The 23,795-nt window shown below is 36.7% G+C and overlaps 1 protein-coding gene across 5 annotated transcripts in view; it reads left to right on the forward strand.

The window, feature by feature from the left end:
* The window catches only part of LOC135469259 (phosphofurin acidic cluster sorting protein 2-like), a 42,604-nt gene that overhangs the window by 12,761 nt on the left and 6,048 nt on the right, over positions 1 to 23,795 (forward strand). Inside the window, exons 3-23 of one of the 5 annotated variants that reach the window (XM_064747856.1) lie at positions 3,240 to 3,329; positions 4,314 to 4,439; positions 4,679 to 4,832; positions 5,093 to 5,247; positions 6,576 to 6,635; positions 9,410 to 9,561; positions 10,892 to 10,943; positions 11,543 to 11,620; positions 12,844 to 12,885; positions 15,937 to 16,170; positions 16,650 to 16,682; positions 18,334 to 18,438; positions 18,912 to 19,018; positions 19,367 to 19,521; positions 20,373 to 20,483; positions 21,141 to 21,243; positions 21,618 to 21,660; positions 21,962 to 22,001; positions 22,310 to 22,451; positions 22,729 to 22,967; positions 23,619 to 23,726. In XM_064747856.1, coding sequence (XP_064603926.1) covers positions 3,240 to 3,329; positions 4,314 to 4,439; positions 4,679 to 4,832; positions 5,093 to 5,247; positions 6,576 to 6,635; positions 9,410 to 9,561; positions 10,892 to 10,943; positions 11,543 to 11,620; positions 12,844 to 12,885; positions 15,937 to 16,170; positions 16,650 to 16,682; positions 18,334 to 18,438; positions 18,912 to 19,018; positions 19,367 to 19,521; positions 20,373 to 20,483; positions 21,141 to 21,243; positions 21,618 to 21,660; positions 21,962 to 22,001; positions 22,310 to 22,451; positions 22,729 to 22,967; positions 23,619 to 23,726 — 2,329 coding nt within the window. The remainder of the gene's footprint in view (positions 1 to 3,239; positions 3,330 to 4,313; positions 4,440 to 4,678; positions 4,833 to 5,092; positions 5,248 to 6,575; positions 6,636 to 9,409; positions 9,562 to 10,891; positions 10,944 to 11,542; positions 11,621 to 12,843; positions 12,886 to 15,936; positions 16,171 to 16,649; positions 16,683 to 18,333; positions 18,439 to 18,911; positions 19,019 to 19,366; positions 19,522 to 20,372; positions 20,484 to 21,140; positions 21,244 to 21,617; positions 21,661 to 21,961; positions 22,002 to 22,309; positions 22,452 to 22,728; positions 22,968 to 23,618; positions 23,727 to 23,795) is intronic. The other 4 variants (XM_064747857.1, XM_064747858.1, XM_064747859.1 and 1 more) reach the window with 4 other exon arrangements.

Here is a 23,795-nt window from a genome sequence, read left to right on the forward strand (position 1 = left end):
AGTGGTGAACCATCTCTTGGTCAAGCAGGGAGTTGCTTGCTGACTGTCTCGTTCTCTAGGCCTTACCCCTCTAACACCCATCTCATACACCTCACAGTAGTTAATTCAAGGTGCTAAGCTGTTAGGTCAATAAAGGGTGTAATGATGTAATGGAAGTGTAGAGCTGTAGATAGTGGCTGACTGGCATTGCCTGACAGCCTTGGTGTGTGTTAAGAGGGGGAATGTGTTAGAGTGGAAGCTGATGCCTGCAGACACTTCTACCACTGTTTGCCATCAACCCTCAATAGTCATTAGGGATCTAGGGTATAGAAAACCAGCCCTGTCATTCCACCTTTGCCCTCACTAATCCACAGAAAACCCTTTTGTCCCTGCTTTGTTGACCACGACCTGATAGGGAAGTTTTGCCACAGCCGATTGGCTGGCTGTCTAACATTTGCCCAGTGGTGGTAAAGACACCAGTCAGCGGCAGTTTGATACAGGCCCTGGTTCAGGATGATACTGGGTACTCTGTACTCCCTGTGGCTTTGTGACTCTTAGTTTACCCTCAACCTAATCAAGCAAAACGGATCAGGTTATGCCCAACCGCAGACCAGCAGTATTCCACTGTTGGCAATCCATTAGTCTAAAGAATTACAAACATGGCAGCCGAGAGGCAGAAGGGTCCATAGCTTAGGAGTACATGTATGTGCAATGTGTTTTCTGACTTCCTCAGGTACATGTGCACTGTATATTATATTATATTATATGTACATTGCCTAAAATGTATAAGTATATATCTGTTATCAGGCCTTTGATTCGGTTCATCTATGTATATTTTGTAATGAGAGAAAAATTTATAATCAAAAAATTTCTACAATACATAGGTGTAAGGATTGCGGGAATTCTAGGAAACAGCTTTTCAGTTGCTTGGATTTAGATCCATGGCAAACACTGGGAAAATTTTTTTTTCTGGTTCCTAGTATCCTGTGCACTAGGAAACTATTTTGCAACTTTGAAGATACAGCTAGCCTGTGTCAAATAATGATATGGTTAGTGTGCTATATCTTGGACTGCCTGCATACCCTGCAAGTTAACCAGTGTTGTAGCATGATACAGTTAATACTGTGATGCATATCTGGAGGCGTAAAACGTGAAACTGGTGAAAAATAACCTCAGTAACTGCAGGTCACAAGTGATGTCTTGTTTTTCTGTATTCTTTGAGGCTGGACTTAATGTGGAAAGTAAAACATTTCAGATCATTACTGGGCAGATGACATGCTGACATGACAGTACATGAAGTGATGTCAGTCCTCATTAGACATCAACTAATGGTGCACATGCATTCCCCATCATTGTGTAAAATTATCGACCCATAGAAGGTGGTGATTTAATTGTTGCCCCTGAAAGAGCACATTCAGCTGTGTAAATAGAGCAGATTACGTTTTACATGTATGTCTGACTAAGTTTGGCTACCAGTACTAGTAGCTGTTTTGGAGACATTTACGCACATACAGGTACAGGGATGCACAATGGCTACAGAAAGAGGTCATCATGCTGGAATATACATGTATAAGGTTTTGACCCCAATATAGAAAGAACGTATTTTGTACAGACACATTAAACCAACTACATATAAATGATGTCTACAGTGTGGGAAAAATTCTGATTTTAGTTCTTTACAATATGGTGCATGGAGTGCCTAATATATAATATGTGTACAATGTACGTGGACTTTGTTCTGTGCATTTGACAAGCAGGCATTTTATACATATTTATAATAATTTTGCTTTTTTGTTAGAATATAAAATAAAAATTCTGTTCGGTGATTTTATTATCAGGAAAACATCATGGTAATGAATCAGTTGTTTCTGTGAAATTCTCTTGCCTTTTATGTTGATTGTTTTATTTGATGGAAGTTAGGCTAAATAGTAATGGAGAAAAAGACGTACTGTCAGAAAACTAAAATATGAAGTAAGGTTCATTAGATAGACAACTGAAAACTATGTGTAAAAATACTTTCATTTATTTTTTTTATTTTTAGATTTTTAGTGAAGAGTGTTGAAGGCCATTTAGATATTTAAATTCTATGGTGGGCTTTATGAGCCATACTGACAGTATCTAGGAACTCTAACCTCACATCATCATCTTTCCTGATGTTGACTAGAAGAAAGGAATTTTGTTTCTGTGATCTTTTACTCATGGGTAAAAAGAGTTATTCCAGAATTCAGTGTAGTGATTAGTGTTGAGAAAACTTCCTGTGACATTAGAGCTCTTAAACTCTAATAGTATGGGCCATAAAACCCACCTAAGAATTCAAGTGGTTGAACACCTTTAACTCTCTTCAGAAAAATCTAAAAAAGTAATTAAAAGTATATTTATGCATAATTTTAAGTGGTCTGTAAAGTGATGCTTACTTCAATTTTTATACTTCTTTTCCTTCAAACGCTCAATCTCCTAGATTGAGGGTCTACTGGACTGAATGGACTATATTTTAGTTCATTTTTAGTTGAGGATCAACTGCAAGCGATAGTAATATAGTTTGGAGACATTTACTTTTGTGAAAAGTGGGTTTGTGTACTATGTTATGTTGAATGAAAGGATGAATGAAAGTTTATGGCTTAATGCCATGTCAGCAGTATTTCATCAAAATTGTCGAGAGAACACGTTTATATCAGGAGACAGTGAATGGCTTTCGACATGATGGGAACATTGAAAATAAAACAAAAAAGATCAGTTAAAAGCAGTGAAAAAGAACCAAACCTCATTAAATATTTTGTATTAAAGGCTGGCAATATAATGATACAAAACTTGGAATAAATAGTTGCTTTAAATGTATCAACAAGATCCATGACATGGCATGGGAAAAAATTCCCACCTAAACACATGTTGACCAGCCCCGATGGCTTAGTTGGTAGAGCGTCCACTTCTTTGGGGGTGGCAGTAGATTTAGGGTCAGACCTGGGCTGAGTCACACCTACTACCTTAAAAGAGGAAGTTGTAGCTTCCTGGCTTGGCATTTGGCATTAAGGGAAAGAGCAGTGACTGGTTGACCCGTATCTGTATGATGGCTTTGGCGGTGCGGCTTACTTGCCTTCGGTAAGTTGTCTTAGTGAAGCAGCACTAGATAAAAGAGTGATGGAAATCTGTCCTGCAACAAGGAGATACATAACATGCTAACATTTACTTGTGAAATGTACTTGCAGTATGATGATGTATAGTGCAGTGTATATACTGTAAAGGTACCCTATCTGGTTTTACAGAGTTCAAAGAGAGTTCTTCGTTCCAACGAAATTGTTGTTCCTCAGAACGGTGTTTTGGACACAGAACTTGATCTCTACTTCTCATTGCCAGTAAGTACAGTAGCTCTGCCATCCGTGTATAAGTTTTTAAAATCATTTCTAATTTATGTAATTGAGAGTACTGCATTTACCCTAAAATTTGCCCTTTTAGAGGTGAAATGTAGTATAGTAGATCTGTGCTGAAACTTACATTTTGCCAGGAGGATATTTTCCTACCTTCCGAACAAATCTCATAACACCTAAAACCATTAAAACTCACAGAATCATGCAATAGGAGTGACTTAGTCTTGAACTAAGTTTTCTGTCAAACACAGTATAAATCTGGTTCATATATTCCCTCATGGTAACGTAAGGGTCTGGAAGAACATAAACATGTATGTGTATTTTCGTGTGACATCACATTTTTAATAATTAAAGGAGAAGAAAACTTGAAAACATGACGCTATAGGCTGAATAGAGCACATTTTTTTCTATCTGGTGGTGCCTGCTGTATCATTTTATGTTTTTTCCTCCCCATACACGTAAAGCCTGAAAAAGGCAAAGCTGGCATAATTCGCTGTCCATCGCATACTCCATCTTAACACCCTGTAATTTATGCTGGGGGTGTTGCCTCTCACCCAGTGAGAGTCGTTGAAACTGCCGGCTTGTTCGTGTAAACTCGGAACCTACGTCCAACTTTCTGGTTTCCGGATCGTCAAGCAGAAAACGAACTGTACTGTTCACTACGTTCTGGGATGAAGAGTTCCACCAGAAATGTACGAACTGTACATCGGCGGTTTCCAACGGCAATTCTCCTAACACAGAAGACTTCAGTACTAGTTCAAAATGGAGTCGCCCAGCAGGTTTCGGTGCTGATTTTATCTATAATTTATCAAATTGAGGTACACATTAGAATTTTTTTTATGGCATGCACCTGCGAGGAAATGCATACTCTTTTCAATGGTATTTGACTGATATTTAAATTTTCTTCTCCTTTAATATTAATAATATTTTTAACATTTTTGTAGTAGAAGTATATATGTTTCTCATCTGCAGTATCCTCATTTTATGAAGAGGGATGGAAATAAACTTCAAATCCTATTACAACGCCGAAAGAAGTACAAGAATAGAACAATACTTGGCTACAAAACCTTGGCGGTAGGGCAAGTTAGCATGGCACAGGTGGGTGGTTCTCTCACCTAACTTTCATATCTAAATTTGAAAGTTCTTCAATTTTCTTTTGTAGAAAATGAATAAATCTTTGTGTATAAAGTCAAGTGAATAAGGCGTTAATAACTGTAGACCAGTTTTACGAAGAGCATGTAGCGCTAGTTACAATATAATATGTATAATATATGCACATGTACTCTGAACTTTAGTTTAGATTTGTTCTGTTTATTCTGAAGTGGTTTATGTTGTAGGTATTGCAGTGCTCAATCAGCAAGGAGCTGAACTTGTATAGTGACCTGAAAGAGCGGACGAATGTTGCTGCTCAGGTCATGGTGATTGCCCTGTCCAGTCAGCCTGTTGACCACGAGGAAAACGGACATCGCAAACTGCGTACCTCTGATGTGGGTAAGTTGGCAGATGGTAATCTTATAACCTACTGAATACACGATAGCCCTCACAGGGACATGCATCTGCTAAGGCTGCCAAATACATCCTTTACATCTGTTGCCCTTGTTCCATAATGGTTTTTTTTCCTTTTTTTTAAAAAAGACATTCTTATGTATGATCACCAGCTGATTCAGTATTTATAGCAAACTCTAATTATCATCTTAACGTATCCCTAATAATATTTTGCTTCATTTCATTATTTTTCCTGGTGTTTGTAGAGAATTACACAGACGATGAAGATGCTCCTTATAATGACCCTGAATACTCATCCAATGACGAGCTCAGTGACAGCGAGCCAATGATGTTAGAGGAAGATGGACGCTCAAGGCCTCGGAAAACTGGACGCTTACAGTTCAGACCTCTGATGTCCAGCGTAAGCCATGTGTTACTTGTCCACCTCTACATGTAGCTTTGTATCTGATATCATGTCAACTGCAGATTTCATTAAAATAATTGTCATCTGAACACCCTTTTTAAGTGCATGACCAGGAACTATGTTAAAGCCCTATGTCACTTAATAGTCACACACAGCTCTGTAAATTTTTGTTTTTGTCTCTGCATTTGGACAAAATTTCCAGTCGAAAAATACACATATAAAACTTGAACCGAACATAATCCTGGGCTGTTGCTAAAGTCTGCCATGTTGTAGCATAGGCGCACATGTAAATGGCTATGTTGTGTAGATTATTACACTTGTGACCTGTTCTGCACATGGTGTGTACAGATACACCAGTGGAGACTGCCTTCTAACTCACAAAACATACAAATGTTCTTGAGTGCGGTGTTAAACACCAATCAAATAAATAAATAAAGCATACACTTGTGTTACATGTAGGCTGAAGTTATGTGAGGAAATTTATTACTTCAGATGAACTGTTTATACATGATGTCAACTAATGTTCTGCCATAACACCGTGAAGCATGTACTGCTAGTTCAGGTTATGAATTACTTAATAATATTTTGTTATGTATTTATGTTCACAAATGTATGACAGCACCTGTGATTGAAGTTTGAGTGAGTGAGTGAATGCTTGGGGTTTAACGTCATGCTCAACAATTTGTCAGTCATATGACGACGATGATTACAGTTTGAAAAGCAAATCGGTGGTTTTGGACTAACAAAAAAAATACATTGTAAAGTGCTTTGAATGTTATGTCACTACCCACTCTAAACGTGACAAAATATGTAACTCATAAGCATACTGATGTGTAGGAGAAATGCATCACAGAATTTGCTGTTTTTTTCTGAAATATTATTGTGTTTTCTGAAATATTAAGTAGTTTTGTTTAAGAAATTGTAAGCTGAGTATATATTAATAAGGGCACCAGTTCATGTTATACTTCAGCATCTTATATAAATGTAACCAACACATTGAAGTTCATTTTTCTCTGAGGTACAGTCACTTGGATAATGTTGATTGTCTCTTCAATACATCTTACCACTTTCTTTGTATGAAAGACATTAAAAGGGAAGAATGATCAGGTGAATGAGACATTGTCATTAGTTAGCTAATCATTTTTTGGAGAGAATACATGTGCTTTGCATTCCTTTTAAATAAGGTTTATCCATGCTGCAAAGAAAATCTCTTGTCCTAGAAAATGTTGCATGTGCATGTTTCATTTTACAAGATGATAAATCAGTTACATGATGTACTACCTCCCCTGTATACTAGCAACTTGATTATCTCCCTTTAATTCCAGCAACGAAATTTCAAGCAGAAGTTTGTTGCCCTTTTGAAGAGATTTAAAGTGACAGATGAGGTAATAGTTTAATTCATTTGGTGTTGTGGCTAGTCACTGTTTCCTGTTTTGTTGGTGGTGATAGTCTTTATTGGCTTTTGGGCATTTGTTCTTGCAACCTGTTTTCAGTTAGCAACAATAAACATACCATTTATTTATGCATTTATTTCATTGATATTTTACACCGCGGTCAAGAATATTTCGCTGTGATAGGTATGATGGCTGAAAGTGGAGGAAATCAGACACAGGGTCTGGGGAATACCATGGCACTTACTCATTTATCTGAAGTATCCAATCAGCTGAGGAAATTAGTACATTTTTTATTTTCATTTTTTTTTGCTTTTTCTCTGGAAGATGTAATTTAAGTGGTTTTGATTTTTATGCTCGTAGTTCAGTAAACTTTTAAAAGAAGTTTTGCAATCCATGATTTTCTGAACATGAATATCTGTATAGATTTGGTTTGAATTCTGTAAGGTTGCATGGGAAGTTATGCATGCGGAGTTCACATTTTAACTTAACCCCAGAGACATATCGAACCTTAGCTTCTGTTCATACAGCAGTATGTGAGAAGACATACATTTCATTAAATAAGGCATCGAGTACATGTGGCTCTTGACCAGGTGAATCTCAGTTTATCAAATTGGATAGTTTGTTTTGTACCTTTATTTCTTGTCTGCATTGTCCATGTGTTAACATATTCAAGACAAATGGAGCTTAAACCTAGCTTAACTGCTTTACAAAATCTCACCGTCTAGTGAAATCCTAGCAAAACATTTGTTCTGGACATGGAGCATTTCCTCTCTGTAAATGAATGACATGTATATTTTTTTACAGTTTGTGAGAAAATAAAGGAATTAAATCAGATTCTTTTATTCCTGAAGTTGACTAATAAGAGTAGACTGTAATAAGTCATCTGGATTAACTTTCATAAACCTAAAACTGTGAGTTATTTCTCTTGAAACCAAAAATTATCTCACTGGTGAAAGTTTGTTTTGTTAACCAAATCTTTGCATGTCCTAACTGTAGCAATTGGTTGTTCATAACTTTGCTTTCGCTGTGGTGTCACATTATTTCGTGATGAACTTTCACATTTGTATGTATTTCAACTTTTCTATGTAAATTTAGCTAGAACCTTTGTGAAGTTCTTTCTTCACATGCCTTGGATTGCATGTCTTGGACGTTTTATTGAGGCTTGATACTGGTGACTATTTGTGCATGAAATATTTGCTTGCTTTCTGTATGGCAGCATTTATGACATGTTCAGTTTCAGATGTTTCACAGTTGTGCTAATCCTCTTTTTAAGCTTAATTCAGTATTTTGTTACAAACCTCTTCACATGCTATTGTACTCTTTTTGTATAACAAGCTACTTGAGATAATGATCATAAAAAGCTGAGAGTACTGTACATGTGGTGTATATATTACCTCTGCATTTTAAATTCGAGGTATTTTCTAATTGTGATAGCACATTAGTTCAGTCAAAAGTGATTTGTATGACAAAACTGGATATTTGAGATATGAGGTGTGGACACAACATGTACGATTGTCTTGCTTGTTTACTTTTGCCAGATTGTGTAAATTTACAGATTTTCCCCAGGCTCTGTCCAGTTTCCTCCCACTCTAATACAGGCCGCAGTCATATAAATGAAATATTCTTGAGTAGAGAGTAAAATGCCAATAAAATAAAAAACATAAATAAATTTACTGACATTTGCATCACTTTCATTATGATCAATGATTGACTGAAAAGAATAATTTAGCACACACAAAATTTGGATAATGGAATTGAATTATTGCCGAGGAACAATATTTTTTTGTTAGTAATATTTTACTCTGAGGCTGTTAGTGTTACATAAGATTATAGCGTGAAGAAACAGTATATATGTAGCGTGTTTTTTTACCTGAACTTTTTGCCAGACAAGTACAGTAAACCATGTTTTACAGGTTACAGCTTTTGTTGCATTTACTCATTGATGCATACATACATACATACATACATATGTGTACTGTGTCTAACTTTTACTCCGTTTTCTGTTGAAGACACTTCGGTGAGTGTTGCGTCAGACATTGTCTAATATACTGTACATGCGGTTGACCGGATATAGTGTTTTGTTCAGTCTGCTCTACCTGTATGACACAAAATATTCAGTCCCATATGTATATATGTATATATATATATATATATGTATAAGTTAGTATAAGTGCTGAAGGCCCAACAACCAGTAAGTGTACATGTTCATGCTCATCACTGACATGTGAGGTCAGTTTGATGAGAGGTTCACGGTATATGCATACGGGCGATTCCAGTGTGTATTAAAGATTAATCTTACATGTACATTAGCATGAAAAAATAGAACAGCATTAATTAAAACACCAGTTACCACTGAAAACATACTAGATATTCAGCAAGTGATTATTGTCGAGAAATTTTTCTGATTCTTTTGGATAATAATGATCAGTGATTGTGTGGGTGGTGAAAACTTTATTTTCAGATATACGTGAAAAATCGCCATCATTATTGCTTGCCACATAAAAAAAATGTGGTCTTAAAAAATTCTTTTTAGTGTTGTGTGCACATGTATCCTTGTCATTTTGTGTTATACACAAGGTCATAATTGGTGTTGTACACAAAAAGACAACCTTTCTGTTGTGGAAAAACTGAACTACATGTACATCTTTGAGGGATTTAAGTGCTAGTGATGTGATTTGTGAAGTAATGTGTGCATAAACATATACTGCAATGAAGAAAAAATGTGTATGTATGTTGGACTACTCTGGATGAGTCTCTATTTACAGGTGCTGGATTCAGAACCTGACCAGGAGCTGGTAGACACTGACCAAAACCCCCAGGACATTGATGACCTGTTTGAGGAGCTGGAGAATCTCAGTGATAGTGAACCTGACCTGGACACACTCAGTGTTATCTCTACTCCCAAACCCAGCCTCAGGTAATGATATTACTCCCAAACTAAATCTCAGGTAATGATAACTCCTAAATCCAGTGTCTAGTAATGATATCTACTCTCATCCCCAGTAACAGATAAGATTATCTGCTACCAAACCCTGATTCAGGTAATGATATCAACTCCCTAACCCAGTCTCTGGTAATGACATCTACTTCCAAATGCAGTCTCAGGGAATGATATCTACAAAGCCTCGGGTAATGATGTCTGCTACCGAACACATCCGTGTGCAATGATATCTACTCCCAAATGCAGTCTCAGGGAATGATACCTACAAAGCCTCTGGTAGTGATATCTGCTACCAAACACATCCATGTGCAGTGATATCTACTCCCAAATGCAGTCTCAGGGAATGATATCTACGAAGCCTCGGGTAATGATATCTGCTACCAAACACATCCATGTGCAATGACATCTACTCCCAAGTGCAGTCTCAGGGAATGATATCTACAAAGCCTCGGCAGTGTTATCTGCTACCAAACACATCCATATGCACTGATACCTACTCCCAAGTGCAGTGTTAGGTAATAACTACTCCTAACCTCAATTTTCGGTGATGATATCTACTCTACGGGGAAAGCAGTTCAAAGTTATACATTCATATGCCATGTTTTGAGGGGTGGCAAACCTGTTTACCAAATTCATAAGCTGTATCATTTAGCCAACGATGTACAGTGTATGTACCTACATGTATTTATGAAACACTAACTTGAATGTAGTGATGTTTGAAAAGGAATACAAGGCCACTGTCACAAGACATCTAAGGCAATCACCATGCCTTATATTGACAATGACAGAGGTTGTCAAATCATACGGCTGCTGTTTTACACAGTTGTAAATTTATGGTATACTACCTCTCCACATTCTGGATAGTAATATTTATATGTATTCTAAAGCGTTTCAAATCGTCTACACTAGAAAAAGTTAAACAGTCGTGTAAAAAATGTTGTTATTTAATACCTGTTTGTTGTTATCTGCCTCATTTTTGTTTGAAAGGACTATAATATTCCAACTTGATCTGCACAATATCAGGCATCTAAGCCTTGTTCTCTTACTATTTCAACCCATTCGTCATCTATAGTATCGTGCTTTGCCTGTTCATTTGACTTGAACATCCCAAAATGACACATGAGGGCCTGGTCTTAAGTTAGAACATGTAATTTGATAATTGTTTGACCTGTGTATTTTTGTTATCTGCTCCAGTGCTCATCCATCATAACAGCATCTCATTTTCACATATATTGTTGTTGGTATTACTTGTAGCTGTTTGATAATAGAAGTTATAACTTACCCTGAACTCTTCCTTTTTTTCCAGACCTTTCTTCACCGGTAAAGCCAGATCAGCTGAATCCCCAGAAATGACAAAGGTGAAGTGTTCACCTGAAAATAATTATATGTATACAACTATTTTGCTTGAATAATAAAGTCTGCCTTAGATTTTTATATTTTGCCTAAGTTGCTGAATGGGTAATCAGATCACTCCCTGTTGGCTGAAGGCACCTGACAGCAGCTGTCACCCAGGTGATTTAAGCATAGCACTGATTTAATGAAAATTCACATACATTCTTTAAGTGTTTTCCTGAGGAAGCAGAATCGATGATTATTGGCTTGAGAAGCTACATGTTGGTTGAAGGGTTTTGTCATGTGGGCACTTCAGTGAACACAAGCTATAATCTGATAATATACAGTCCCCATACATCAGCTTTGCAGCTTGTCATGGTATGGCTGAAATATTGCTGATTGGTGTTTAACCATAATGATTTGCTCTTCAGCTTAGGATAGGCTTCTCACAGCAGCCAGTCAGTGACAGTTCTGTTTCCTGTTACATATACATATAAATTTGATGATTTGCATTGAAGAAATTTGATGTCGGGATGATCATCAGATGACAATAAACATCAGATGTTTTGTTACAGTATGAATAATGTAAATGATCGATGTCTGTGTTTCATCATGTATCTTTCAGTCTCTGGACAGTGGCTCTAAACTTCAGGAGGACATTCCTGGTGCCAGTATAAAGAGGATGGACTCTGAGCCTCACATGGTTAGTACTTTTTTGTGTAATGCTAGTTATCCAAAATTAACAATAGGTATCCAGAAAGTCTCATTGTGGCTTTCCAAAATTAAATATTTGGTTTTGTCAAAACTGCATTCTGCGAAATTTGAACTTACCAAAATTCATATTAATGTTGTTCATATTTTTTAGTAATGTTAATAGCAGAGAATATGTATATAGGTGCTTTTATTGTTGTATTGCTTAAGGTCAGATGCATGTTGACCCGGTAAAACCAAGTGTAGTAATATCAATTGATATGTTTCTGTGACTAGGCAATTTGTTACCCAAAAAGCTTTAGTCGTATAATTTAAACTCACTGCCATTTTGGAGGGTTGTGAATGACATGGCCGTCTAATACAGTCACCATTCCTGATTTCGTTTGCTGTGTAATAGTGTATAACATGTTTTTGTGGGTACTGTGTTAGGTGATTGATAAATGGCAATAAATGCTCCTTAACTGTACATGTTACTTCCTCACGACTTATGGCTGTGCTAATTTCTTGACCTTTGTGCAATGTTATGATATTGTACCAATTTAAAACTTCAGATGATAACACACATATTGTAAATCCATGTATCGAAAAAGTGTGCCACCTAGACAGCCTCCCCATAAATTCAGTTTGTAATGTAAAATTGAATCTGAAGTTTCTATTCTTTTGGGCCCCCCCCCCCCCACACACACACACAAATTCAGAAGAAAGGTCATGTCAAAGCAATGTAAAAAATCTGTTGGTGGTAGAAGGTCAATGGACACTTCACTGACTAACTTGAGTTTAAATAATTGATGATTTTTTTCGTCAACTGCTTGTAAAAACGTAATAAATTGACATGTCATCATAATGCGTGTTCATGCACATTTCTTCTATCAGTGTTCATGGAATTTTAGCACAGACTAAATGGCCCTTCCGCTGTTCTCCTAATGATTTGACAATGTTCACAACTAAGTCACTGGCCTAGCACATTGTCAAACTGACTGCTGAGAGCTCACAAAGCCTATCTTTAAAACCACTTTTCACCTTAAAAAGAAGGTAGAGACTCCATTGTGCTCCGACATGTTAGGCCATAACCTGAAAAAGAGAGGGAAAATCATGTCTCATAAATGTTTAACAAAATGACTTGTTGTTTTGGCTGGCCTGGATTCATGTTCTGAATTCTGAGCTGTACTAAGTGTGACTGTGGGTTATATTGTCTACACTAATTCACTGTTACAGGAGATACCAGAAATAAGCATTACTACCACCCCAGGCCCCGAGGTAGATATGTGTTTTGAGGTGTACTCCCTTGACTAACACATAACCTGTTAGCACCAATTTCTCTTTGTCTCTCTAACACCCTGTAACTCCCTAATTCCTGCCTCCTTATGCCATTCAAGGGTTGTGTCGTAGGTCAATATGATCTTCACTATTCTACTCCATTCTGTGGGTGAAAGTATTGCACCGGCATGGCTGTTACTGTGGTGTTTTACTGTTCATTTGTCCATAATGACCCACATCCTGTACTGGTATTTCATGCTGAAACCTTAAAGTTTAAAACTGTGCAGCACCTTGCTCCGTGAAATATCAGTTATTATGCTACATTCCAACATGACTTTGTGGTAAATACTGTGGAGTAACCCAATATTAATGCTTTTTCCATGCCCATTCTTCGAACTACATGTATTACATATACATCCTATGTGTCTTTGCTGAAGTGTAGTTTTGCAATAATTCCTGTTTTCACAGTGCTTATCCACCATCTGGTAAAATGTATATGACCCAAATATTAGCACTCCAGTTAGGCTATAACAAATTAACAATGTCCATCAAAAATCCATTTACCTTTGTGCTCTGTAACAACTGCGCTGGTTTTACTGGGGTAGGCTAAGCTAACAATAGTTGCGCCCATTTAAAGACATGCCACTGGGTGGTCAAAATTGTCAGTTCTAGAATGTCACAGGATTAGCCATTATACGTTCAGATTTCAATGATGAGCCAGAATTCACCCATACTGGAGGATGAAACTATTATTTGTTCGAAAGAAGCATAATATCAGTAGCCTAACATTTGATATCCCCTAGAAGACATTGATGTTCAGACTGTTCATAAGACACATGTTGTCAGTGAATTGCCACTAAGTGTTTTGCAAGTTTTATTTTGGGCAGAATTTGGTAGTATTTGTTGTTTAGTATGTTGAAACATTTCATGTAAAGTTCACAACATTGACAGCCAGCTCATCGTCACATAACCTTAATCCCAAAAGTCAGATCTCAGAAAGTCCCTCTCAACCAACTCTCCATCACTAACTCTGCATACTAACTCGGCTTTTTACAACTTTTAACCCTATCTACCAAAATATTCTGACTTTATGATTTTATTAACACATTACATTCCTAAAAGAGCAGTACTAGACATTGTGTGGCAAACTTTTGTCAGAAAAAGTGAAGTCCTCAGCAAATTTTTTTTACATCCTATATTAATTCTATTTTATGATTCCCTATATATAAATATATATAAATATATATATATATATATATATATATATATATATTCACTCATGAAGTACAGTTATTAAGCATGAATGAAAGAGACCATGCAACCAAATTAAAATTAGGGCTGGATGAGTTAACCTTTCTTAATTTTCTGTCCATTATGTAATGGCAAAATTTTGTCCAAAAATCCCTGGTATATTTTAAAACATTCTAATATTTTTTGAATTCTTTGAATATTTTTTGTATTCGGTTATTATATACAGTCTACATGTATTTCTAGTCTTCATGTGATGAAAATTGTGCTGTTAATTTGCATGCATGATGGTTTATTTATTTAACTGTTCCGTTGGTGAGTATTCATTGTTGTTGTTGAAGATGTCACCATAACTTTGTACATACAGTTCATATAGAAATGTGTACTCATGATTAATGGTAAATTTGTATTGTAATACCATGCATGTGTATAGTTTCATATCATTTTGTTATTATTATTTCTTTTGCTCTTATGGTAACGGGATACGCTTGTTTCTTTGTTTGTTGCATAAATACTTTAAAAAATTATTTATATCAGCTAATGTGTACGTTATGTGATGAACATGTATTGTCTCGTTTATTTATGAACAGAGATAAAAATTGATTTGGCATGGTGGCTGGCTTTCTACTTGTAGGCATGCATATATGGAGAGAACAGGTGTAAGGCTTGCTAATATGATCTCAGAAATAGTGACTAATAGCTTTGAAAGTGATATGGCATTGCCGATTGTGCCTTCCAGTGTCAGTATGACTGTCCCATGCTTTTACATATGATACCCTCATCAGAGGACAAGGCCTTACACACATGTATCTCATTGAATTCAAATTAGACTGCTTTTTATGGGGTTTCTGATTAGATAAAAGTAGGAAGCTGACATTTAAACACAGGCTTACAATAGAGGCATACATATGTGTTTTGAACTGCGTGTACAGTGTGGCATGTGTCAGCACAGCAACGTCTACAACATGTATGACAGCTTTGCTTGTAATTAGATAAACAGCAAACTTATGAACCCACTAATGTACTACATGTACCCAATTCCAGAATATGTACCAGAAAATGACATTTAACTGTGTGGTTTTGTAGCATATAGAATGTATGTATTGTTGCATTTTTTGAACTTCTGATATGATTTGTTATGGATTTGAGTTCCACATTAAAAGAAAATGATGGCATCACATATGAATCTTACCTCAAACCTGTCCCAATGTATGTTGCTGCCGCATTTTGAACGTGAAGGTGCTTATTTTTAAGTTTTATGTGCCATTTTAACATCAAGATTGTAAACATCCTGGTAACCTAAAAATCAAATGGAATTAAACTTTCAATATTTTTAATATTACAGCCAGAATTCCACGTTAAGTTACACCGCACATTTAGAGATTGTCAACATTACAATGAATTCAAGCCACTGGATGTTCTTAAATCTTACCTAGTAATTTGAATTACAAGAGCTTCAAAAGGTTGCTGTAAAATGCAGGAGTATTATTTACTATTCAGAGTTAGCTATAGGTGGTGTGGTTTAACGGTGTGAAAAGGTTATCATTAACCTTGCTCTTTTGTGCATCTCATCTAAAAAGGGAGTGAAAATGTTAAGAATAAATAGGCTTACAGAGGATTGTCATCAGTACATTATTATTGTAATGGGGGTTTTGCTACTCAAGGCTTTGCTGGTGTTGGTGTTTTCATTAACTGCAAGGAGGTGTCTTCCCTGGTGTATGTCTTTGCCAAGGGTAAGATGGTGCCTTGGACGATTTTCATGTTGTGTCCTGTCCTTACTGTTCTTAAATTTGTCCCAAGCAGGAGTATGTAAATACAGGACTGGAGCTTAATGAGCCCCTAATGCCCACAGTTAAAGGTGAGCAGGCAGGACATACCGCCGAAGATAAAAAAGCCAATAAAACAAAGTCACCACCTGTGCGGAGCAAGTTTTTCTCTCGGGAGCGGAGTTTGTCATATAGGGAGAAAAAGTCAAGGAAAGAAATAAAAAGTGTGCAGGCTGGCAGACGGTACAGTACAGGAGCCACTGATCATTTGGTTAGTCCTCTACCCCAGGCCATGAGCCTTTATAGTAGTGGCCACCTAGTCACAGCTGTGTGTCATACACATTCACACTTAACACAAGCTTGAACATGGCAGACTAACCTCGGTGTGAGAAGACTTCATGTAACACTGCATGGATCAGCTTAAGCCTGTATAACTGTTGTTACTTTTGACTTACCCTTAACCAAACTCTAATTCGCTGTTAATGATCATGCTTTAGTGAATGTTTTCTGTACATTTATTAACACTTGTGCGCATTGCCTTAAAATGTTTCTGTATTAAGCAGTGTAAGTAGCATGTTATGTGGTTTAACATTTTTGTTGCATTGCATCCTAGAACGTAGAGGTGCATGCTGTTGGTATGAAAGTGTGGTGTGTTTGCATTAAAATATCAGTTAATTTTGTCATCATTGTATTAGAAAAGTAGGGAATTTTTAACAACTTTTTTGATTGATACTCCTGCCTAATTTTTAGACTGAGTGTGAGATGCTGGAGATAACCATGTTGGTAAGTCCCATCTCGGGCTGAAATTCTTCCCACAGTTATCACTTCACATTGTTTTTAGGTTTTAAATTCCATATAAACAAATTTGGAAATGTTACCCTTTGTATGCTGATTTGGTGTTGGCCTTGGTTTTGTTGCTCCCCAAAACACTTGAAGTTATTTGCTTTTTTTTTGTATTTTCCATTTATATTTTCTTTGTCTTTTTTTTTAATATTGTTAGACATTTGTTTATCACCACCTGGTGCTTTACTATTCAACACATGCAGGTCAGCCATGAACCAGAAAAAGCACTCCTATTAATTATTGTTTTTAATGAGTATTAATAACGTTTGAAAATAGTGTTGTCACATGGTAATCAAAGATGATGCCCTGTGTTTAGTATTTTCATTAGCTTTATTCATAAATTTAAGTTTTCCTCTTTAAACATGTTAAGTGAAGAAGTACTTTTTGTAGGGTTGTGTTTTCAAACCTAAACGTCTAGTTTCTACACACGAAGCATGCCAGCACTTTTGCTGTGACAACATCCAGTTCCTCTACCCATTGAAGAACAGCTACCCATTTTTCACCAAATCCTGATTTTAGCAACTGCCTACACTCTTTTTTTTTTTTTTAAACATCCTGTTCACCAACTGCACCCTGCACAACAGTTGTGGTAGCCCAATCTATTCACATTTATAGAGCTGTTCAGTGTGGGGAAACTTGTGTAATGTAGGGTAAATCCGAGAAGATTCCAAGAATTAAAGTTACATTGATCTGAAGCTGGGAAGAATATGTGTAAGTAGTTCTTAACAGATTTTATATGGAAAAAGCTGAGCTTCTTAGTGCTCCTGTCTTTCATGAAATCATCCCAGGATTAAAAAGAAAACAGATCATAATGGATTGATCTCTTGGACCAGGGATATATTTTCACTGTTTTCTGTAAACAATGAAATTTGAAAGGACAAAATACTTAAAAGAATGAACTGTCTACTTTTGTATAATGAATATATTATAGCCACTACAAGTGTTGTTCCCTTTACAAGCACTGACATGAATTTTAACATTTTGGAATAAGTCAACTCCAGATATACTCTCCACTAGTGTGACAGTTAGATTTAATCTAATATTTGACTAATCTTCTTAACAATATTTCAACTTTATTTCGAAGATAAATGCCTGTTGTGAATCTGTCATGAACTTTGTGTTGGTGTGGCACCTTATTTATATGTGCGAGTGTTGTGCTTATGGTATGGGTGTTACCTGTGTTACCCTATCTATATACTGTAGATGCTAAGCTTTATGGTAACTCTTTAACTTTGCATATACAATATATGTCATGTACATGTAACCTGTCACTAGTATGCATTATGAGTATTAATGCTGATGACTAGATTTTGTGCATTGGTGCATTGTGTCCTAATAAGGCTTGTGCAAGAAGAGTAAAGTAGTATTAAACTAACAAACAGTTCTTATAGTTGTTGAGTTTCTATGTAGTTCTGAGTTGCATCGTTTACTGTGAATTGGTTCTGGATTGTTATTTTGTGTGTAACGTTGAATGCTGCATGGAAATGTAATACCTTCTCCGAAAACAGATGAGGCAGCAGGTGGGATCATGACTGAAGGTCATGTGATTGTTTTCTGTGATCTTATTGGTGTCTTGTCTGTCTTTCAACAGCCAAGGAAAGCTCTGCTTGACCAGCTCAAGACGGTGGTTGGAGAGAATGATGATAAGTTACCAGAGAGTGTCATTCTAGTGAACAATCAGGACTATCATGGGCAGGTAAGCTTGTGTTCTGGTGTGTGATATGTCCATTCTCTCCTCACCTTAAGCTTGGCAAACATGAAAGCTAAGACCCAAATCAAATTAACCGGAGAGTTGCTTTGGATGGTAAGCGCTCGTGTATGCAAAATACTGATGTAACTTAAAAGGAGTTGCCCTTCAGACATTTTGTGTATGGCGGTTCAACCCAAAGCTGTATCTCCACCAGTGGCCATTAAAGCTATGTCCTAAAGTCCTTTGTACGTTGAGCTTAGAGGTCACGGGTGCAGTGAAACGGTAGCGGTTTGGTGTCAAGCTTATTTTGACCCTTTGCTTATGGTATAGCCAGAAATAGACAATTTATTTGATTACCATTAGGCTTTGGTCAGTAGTCATAGTCCAAAACCATACTGATTAACACGTATATGAAATTAAGTGCTTGTATTGGATAAAGGTGGGTAATGTTTTGTTGTTGTTGTTTTTTTTTTTCTCAGATTTTGGTGCAAAGGATGCAGGAGAAACCTATCAACTTTGTGTGCACATGTTCTAGTGCTGATGTGAAAGCTGCTCTGTGCTGTCTAGTCAATAAAATACAGAAATTGTAAGTCTGGTGTGATTAATGTGTGATTTCTATCTCTAAAGTGAACAGCTTATCTTCTTTGAAAATTGAAAAAGGGATATGATTTTAATAGAAGGGAAAGATGTGTATGTCATCCTTATCTCAGAAATGATTTATCCGAAAAGAGCAATTTACTGTCATATAATAGTCCAGTTATGTTAGACTGTCATAATTTACTTATGTTAGAAAGGCTTAGCTAAGAATGACCTGATTACATTTTTTTCTCCTCATTTGTTTTGGCCAGATTGATTGTGTATGGTCTTAAAGAGTTTTCAGTTATCCCATAATTGACATGAGAAGCAATTTTTTTACCTTTGTCTGGACTTTCAGTTGCCATAGTAACTCAAAGTCCCCAAAACCAATCAAAGTTGGCATAGCAGGAACGGATGGTTATGTGAATAGTGTTTTGCGACCATATTTGGACCTGTTCTCCAACAAGTCACCTGATTGGCAGACGTATATTCGATTTCTAGTCATTCCATTTGGTAAGTAAATCTGTTGAATCCTGATTTAAAAAATGATACCCCTTAATACGACTGATAATTTAGTAATTAGTCATGTGACAGTTACGGTTGCTGTATATTTAACTCAGAAGTAATGATTTTTTGTTTATGTTGCGTTTGGTTTCACTGGTGACAATCAGTAGTCCTTCATTTGATTGTCGTAAGTTATGATAAAACTTTTTGGATTTTGCATGCAACACATTTGAATGATGAAGTGAGAGAATGGAGTATATCCTATGTGGATTAGTGCAGTGGCACCTCATTTGGAACTACATGTAGCTTTATAGATTACTATATTTCACCTAAAGTTCGGTATGTCAAAAAAGAAGCACAGCAGCACACAGTGATAATTTTGATGCCAGCATTAAGCCTTTCTGATAAGAAATTTCTCAAACTTGACAAAAAACTCTTAAGTGACCCTATAAGGTGGATGATTCCAGCAGAATCAAGCAAAATGTGTTGCATGAAGAATGCTAAAGTTTAGGTGAAATGCAGTAACTGTTAATGAGTAGTTGAACAATGTGACCTTTCATGCAGTTCAAGATGGCATCTCATTGATTTTAGAAAGAAGCACTCGTGTAATATTTAGCCAGTGCTATCCATAAGCCTCACTATTAAGTATCATTCTAAAACAACAGGGTTATTTGATGGCACGTTGATTTGGCAAGAGATAAAACAGCAAGATTTACATGATCTGGGTTTTTGGCTTATCTTGAGACAAAAACATCATTAGTTTTCAGGTCAACGTTTGTATTTGACTCATATCCATGCTTTGTGATTATAGCGACCACAAATGCTTTGGTTAGCATAGTTTCGTGCTTTTAATATTTCAGGAGCCAGCAATATTGCCAAGTACCTGGGCAGCATTGATAATGTCTACAACTCCCTGTTTCTGGATAATTTGTGGAAGGAAACATTTGAGAAAACAGACCAAGCTAAGCTGGGTAATTTTCATCAACAACTTCTATAATAAAGTTGTTTCATGTACACGAATGCTTCTAATAGTTTGACCATAAAGAGGATAAATGCACAGCATTTGAACAACAGAAAATGTTTAAGTTTAACATCCAGTTACAGTTTTGGCTGTGGTATTAATTAAGTCAGACACTTGTCAAATACCTGGAGAAAGGTGATGGTTTCTTCTAGCCATAAACCTGACAATATAAGTAAATTATTTTTGAGTACATGGTTGAACAAAACTACATTCAAATCAATAAATGAATTATACATTTTTTTAAGATCTAAGTTTATATGTCCAAGGGCAAGATAAGGAATTCAAGGCTGCACATTCATATAACCTCTCTGACCCCTGTGTGAGAATTGATTTTTAGCATTGATCAAAGCCACACAGACAGTAACAAAGCACATCTGTAGAACTAGGCAAGAAAGTTGTCCTGGATTCCTGTTTTAAGTTGTATTATGGATTATACTGCTGATCGGACATGTGTAACGTGACCTTTCTATTTCCTATTGAAAAGATGTACACTTGTTACATGTAGAAACGAAATTCATGTTTCATTTCATTGCCTTACCTTATTTATGTACTGACATGCTACATGCTAACACATGTGTGACATGAAAACGTGTTTTATGTTTTTCAGATCAGCAGGAGCTATTCAATAGATTATCAAAGTATATGAGTAGCGCTAACTCTGTGGCTCAGATCCCTATAGCAGAGGCCATGGTCACCATTAAAGGCAAAGGGTAACGTACCAAATTATTCATTATTACTCTCTTTTCTTGGAATTTTTTGAGGGGTTGGGATGTGGGGTAGTTGTGCTAAAGTGTGTGTGTTGACTTGTTAACTATGACGACATTTGCATATGCTGTTACATTTTGTTTGCCACACTGTTTACCTGTGGCTACATGGCATAGTGGAGGAAATGTACATTTCTAGAAAAGATGACATAAATTGTTTTAATGAATTACCTTTACTGTTTTTTAAAAGTAAAGTTAATAAATGATTTCAGTGGTTCTTTTTTCAATTAATTATCAGTGATGTGTAAAAAGCTTTGATGTGCAATTTGCAAACTGTTTTCAATAGCCAGCCCTGTAACTGCATTACTTGTGTATTTCAGCACGGATGAAGAGTCGTCTCAGATCTTTCTCCCATTCATCAGTGTAAGGATTAACTTTACAGTACTGCTTCAGCCACACAGATTTGAGATGGACTCGTAGTATAGCTTCTTTCTGCTTTGAGTTTTATAGTGTCTCAGCGTTATAAAGGCAAATCACGAACTGAAAAATGAAATTTTGTTATCCATATAGACAGTAAAAAGCATTTATACCTGTGCCAGTGTGTATGTCATTGTTCTATGCAATAGATTATTCTGGTGATGTGTGTGTATTAACATGCATGTTTCATCCAGCTGTTAAGACTGTGTGGCATAGTGATTAATTTCTTTCTTTATCTGTCTTCAAGGAGGTGAAGATTGGAACACCTGAGCTATTGAACACATCAGGTAAGCTCACTGGTCACAGTATTTACTGCAGATATCAGTGCTTACCTATCATTTTGTTAATCATGCACTGTGCATGTAAAAGTGGTATTGTGTAAGAAATGAAAAGAAAGGCACTTTCAAGTAAAGTAATTTACATGTATGGTTCACTTTTGCACCTGTGTTTTAGTAATGTTTTTTTTTTTTTGGCAGTTGAAGTTAGATAATGTATATGTTGTCTATGCTTTGATATTAGATTGCTGGATAACGGTCTGTTTCCTAGCTAATGTAATGATGACTGGAATCCTTATGTCTGCATCATGCTGTTGTAGTGGACTTTGAAGAGGGCATGATCAGCCCACCAGCCCTGTCTGGTTCTCCACCAGGGAGCTGTTCAGGGCTAATAGAGAAGGCTAAGGAAGGCCACACCCCTCCGAGCTCCCCCAGTGTCAACACCTCAATCCCTATCCTCAGGTAAGCCTCACACTAGATGCATGTATGGGATACTGTATTTTAAAAATTTGCTTGTAATTTTACCAGCAAATGAAACGTTGCCTAAATTCTTTAGAGGCAGCTTTTCTCCAACCTTCACTTAAAGTGAAAGTGAAAACTTATTTGTCAAGGAAAAAGTGGTAACATGCCAAAGATCAGTGGTATATCATGGGCACTCTTGTTTTCTCCATCGTTAAAGTGACTGTCATAATGTAAGAGTATGGCACTAAATAAACAACTGGCTGTGTATGTTTGTCAGTCCTGCCACGCCCTCCTCGTCAGCCTCCTCACCAGTAGGGGAGTACATGGAGCTACAGGTGGACTACTGGATGAACCAGGGCAAGCCTGACACAGGGGACAAAGACAAGGTGGGCAAGAAGGACAGCAACAAGTGTTCCCTCAAGTCTGCCTTCAGATCTCTCCACGTCAGCCGCTTCCCTCCCACCAGCGACGGTGCCATGCCCATGGTCATTGTCACCAAGGAGAAGAAACAGAAGAGTACGTATGGAGTCTGAAAGTGTTAATGGGTATTTGTGGATCAAGTGGTTCACGGTTCCTTTGCACAAAGCACACTTAGCGCTTCTTTCACGTACTGTAACTACCATGGCAGTGTAATACATTTAGTTGTGGTTGCCGCAGAAAATACATGCACATGATGCTTCCTGCACTTTGTGAAACAGGCTTCAAGATGACATGTTAAATATACAGGGTGTCCCAGAAGTCGTGCACCATCCAGGTTGAGGTTGAATGCTACAGAGTGATGTGTTGCCCACATAAAAACCAATTCAACTCTTTCTTGTACTGTACTGTCAAAGATAGAAAAAAATTTAAAGTCAGTATTAAATCTGAAACATAGAAAAAAAATGAAAATCATGATGGTGCACGACTTCTGGGACACCCTGTATATTTAGATTTTATTATAAAACCATCTAGATGCAGACATTTTCTTGACATAGTATATGGTATAATAAGAATTTGTTGGTTTTCTTTTGGATTTGTAATAGTGTAATATTTGGCTGCCAGAGTTGGAAAACTCTTGACATACATTAAGGAGCTAATTCAGACTTGAACATCTGGACAGAAGTGTATAATGATGGTAATATTTCAGAAAAAACCTGTGACATGTTTGTTACCCATTGCTGTTGACAGTTATGAGGTTGGGAAAGAAGTCCAAAGATGTGGAGTCCAAGAGAGAGGCAATAGATGGAATCTGTCGGCTGATATGTACATCCAAGAGTCAGAACAACACTTTAAAAGGTGAGGATTGCTCGACCATTTGATGGCGTCAATGCATTGCTGGCAGCTTGAAGGTTGGATCAGAATTTG

This window comes from Liolophura sinensis, chromosome 6 (genome assembly GCF_032854445.1).
Source record: "Liolophura sinensis isolate JHLJ2023 chromosome 6, CUHK_Ljap_v2, whole genome shotgun sequence".
In the NCBI taxonomy this organism is placed as follows: Eukaryota; Metazoa; Mollusca; class Polyplacophora; order Chitonida; family Chitonidae; genus Liolophura; species Liolophura sinensis.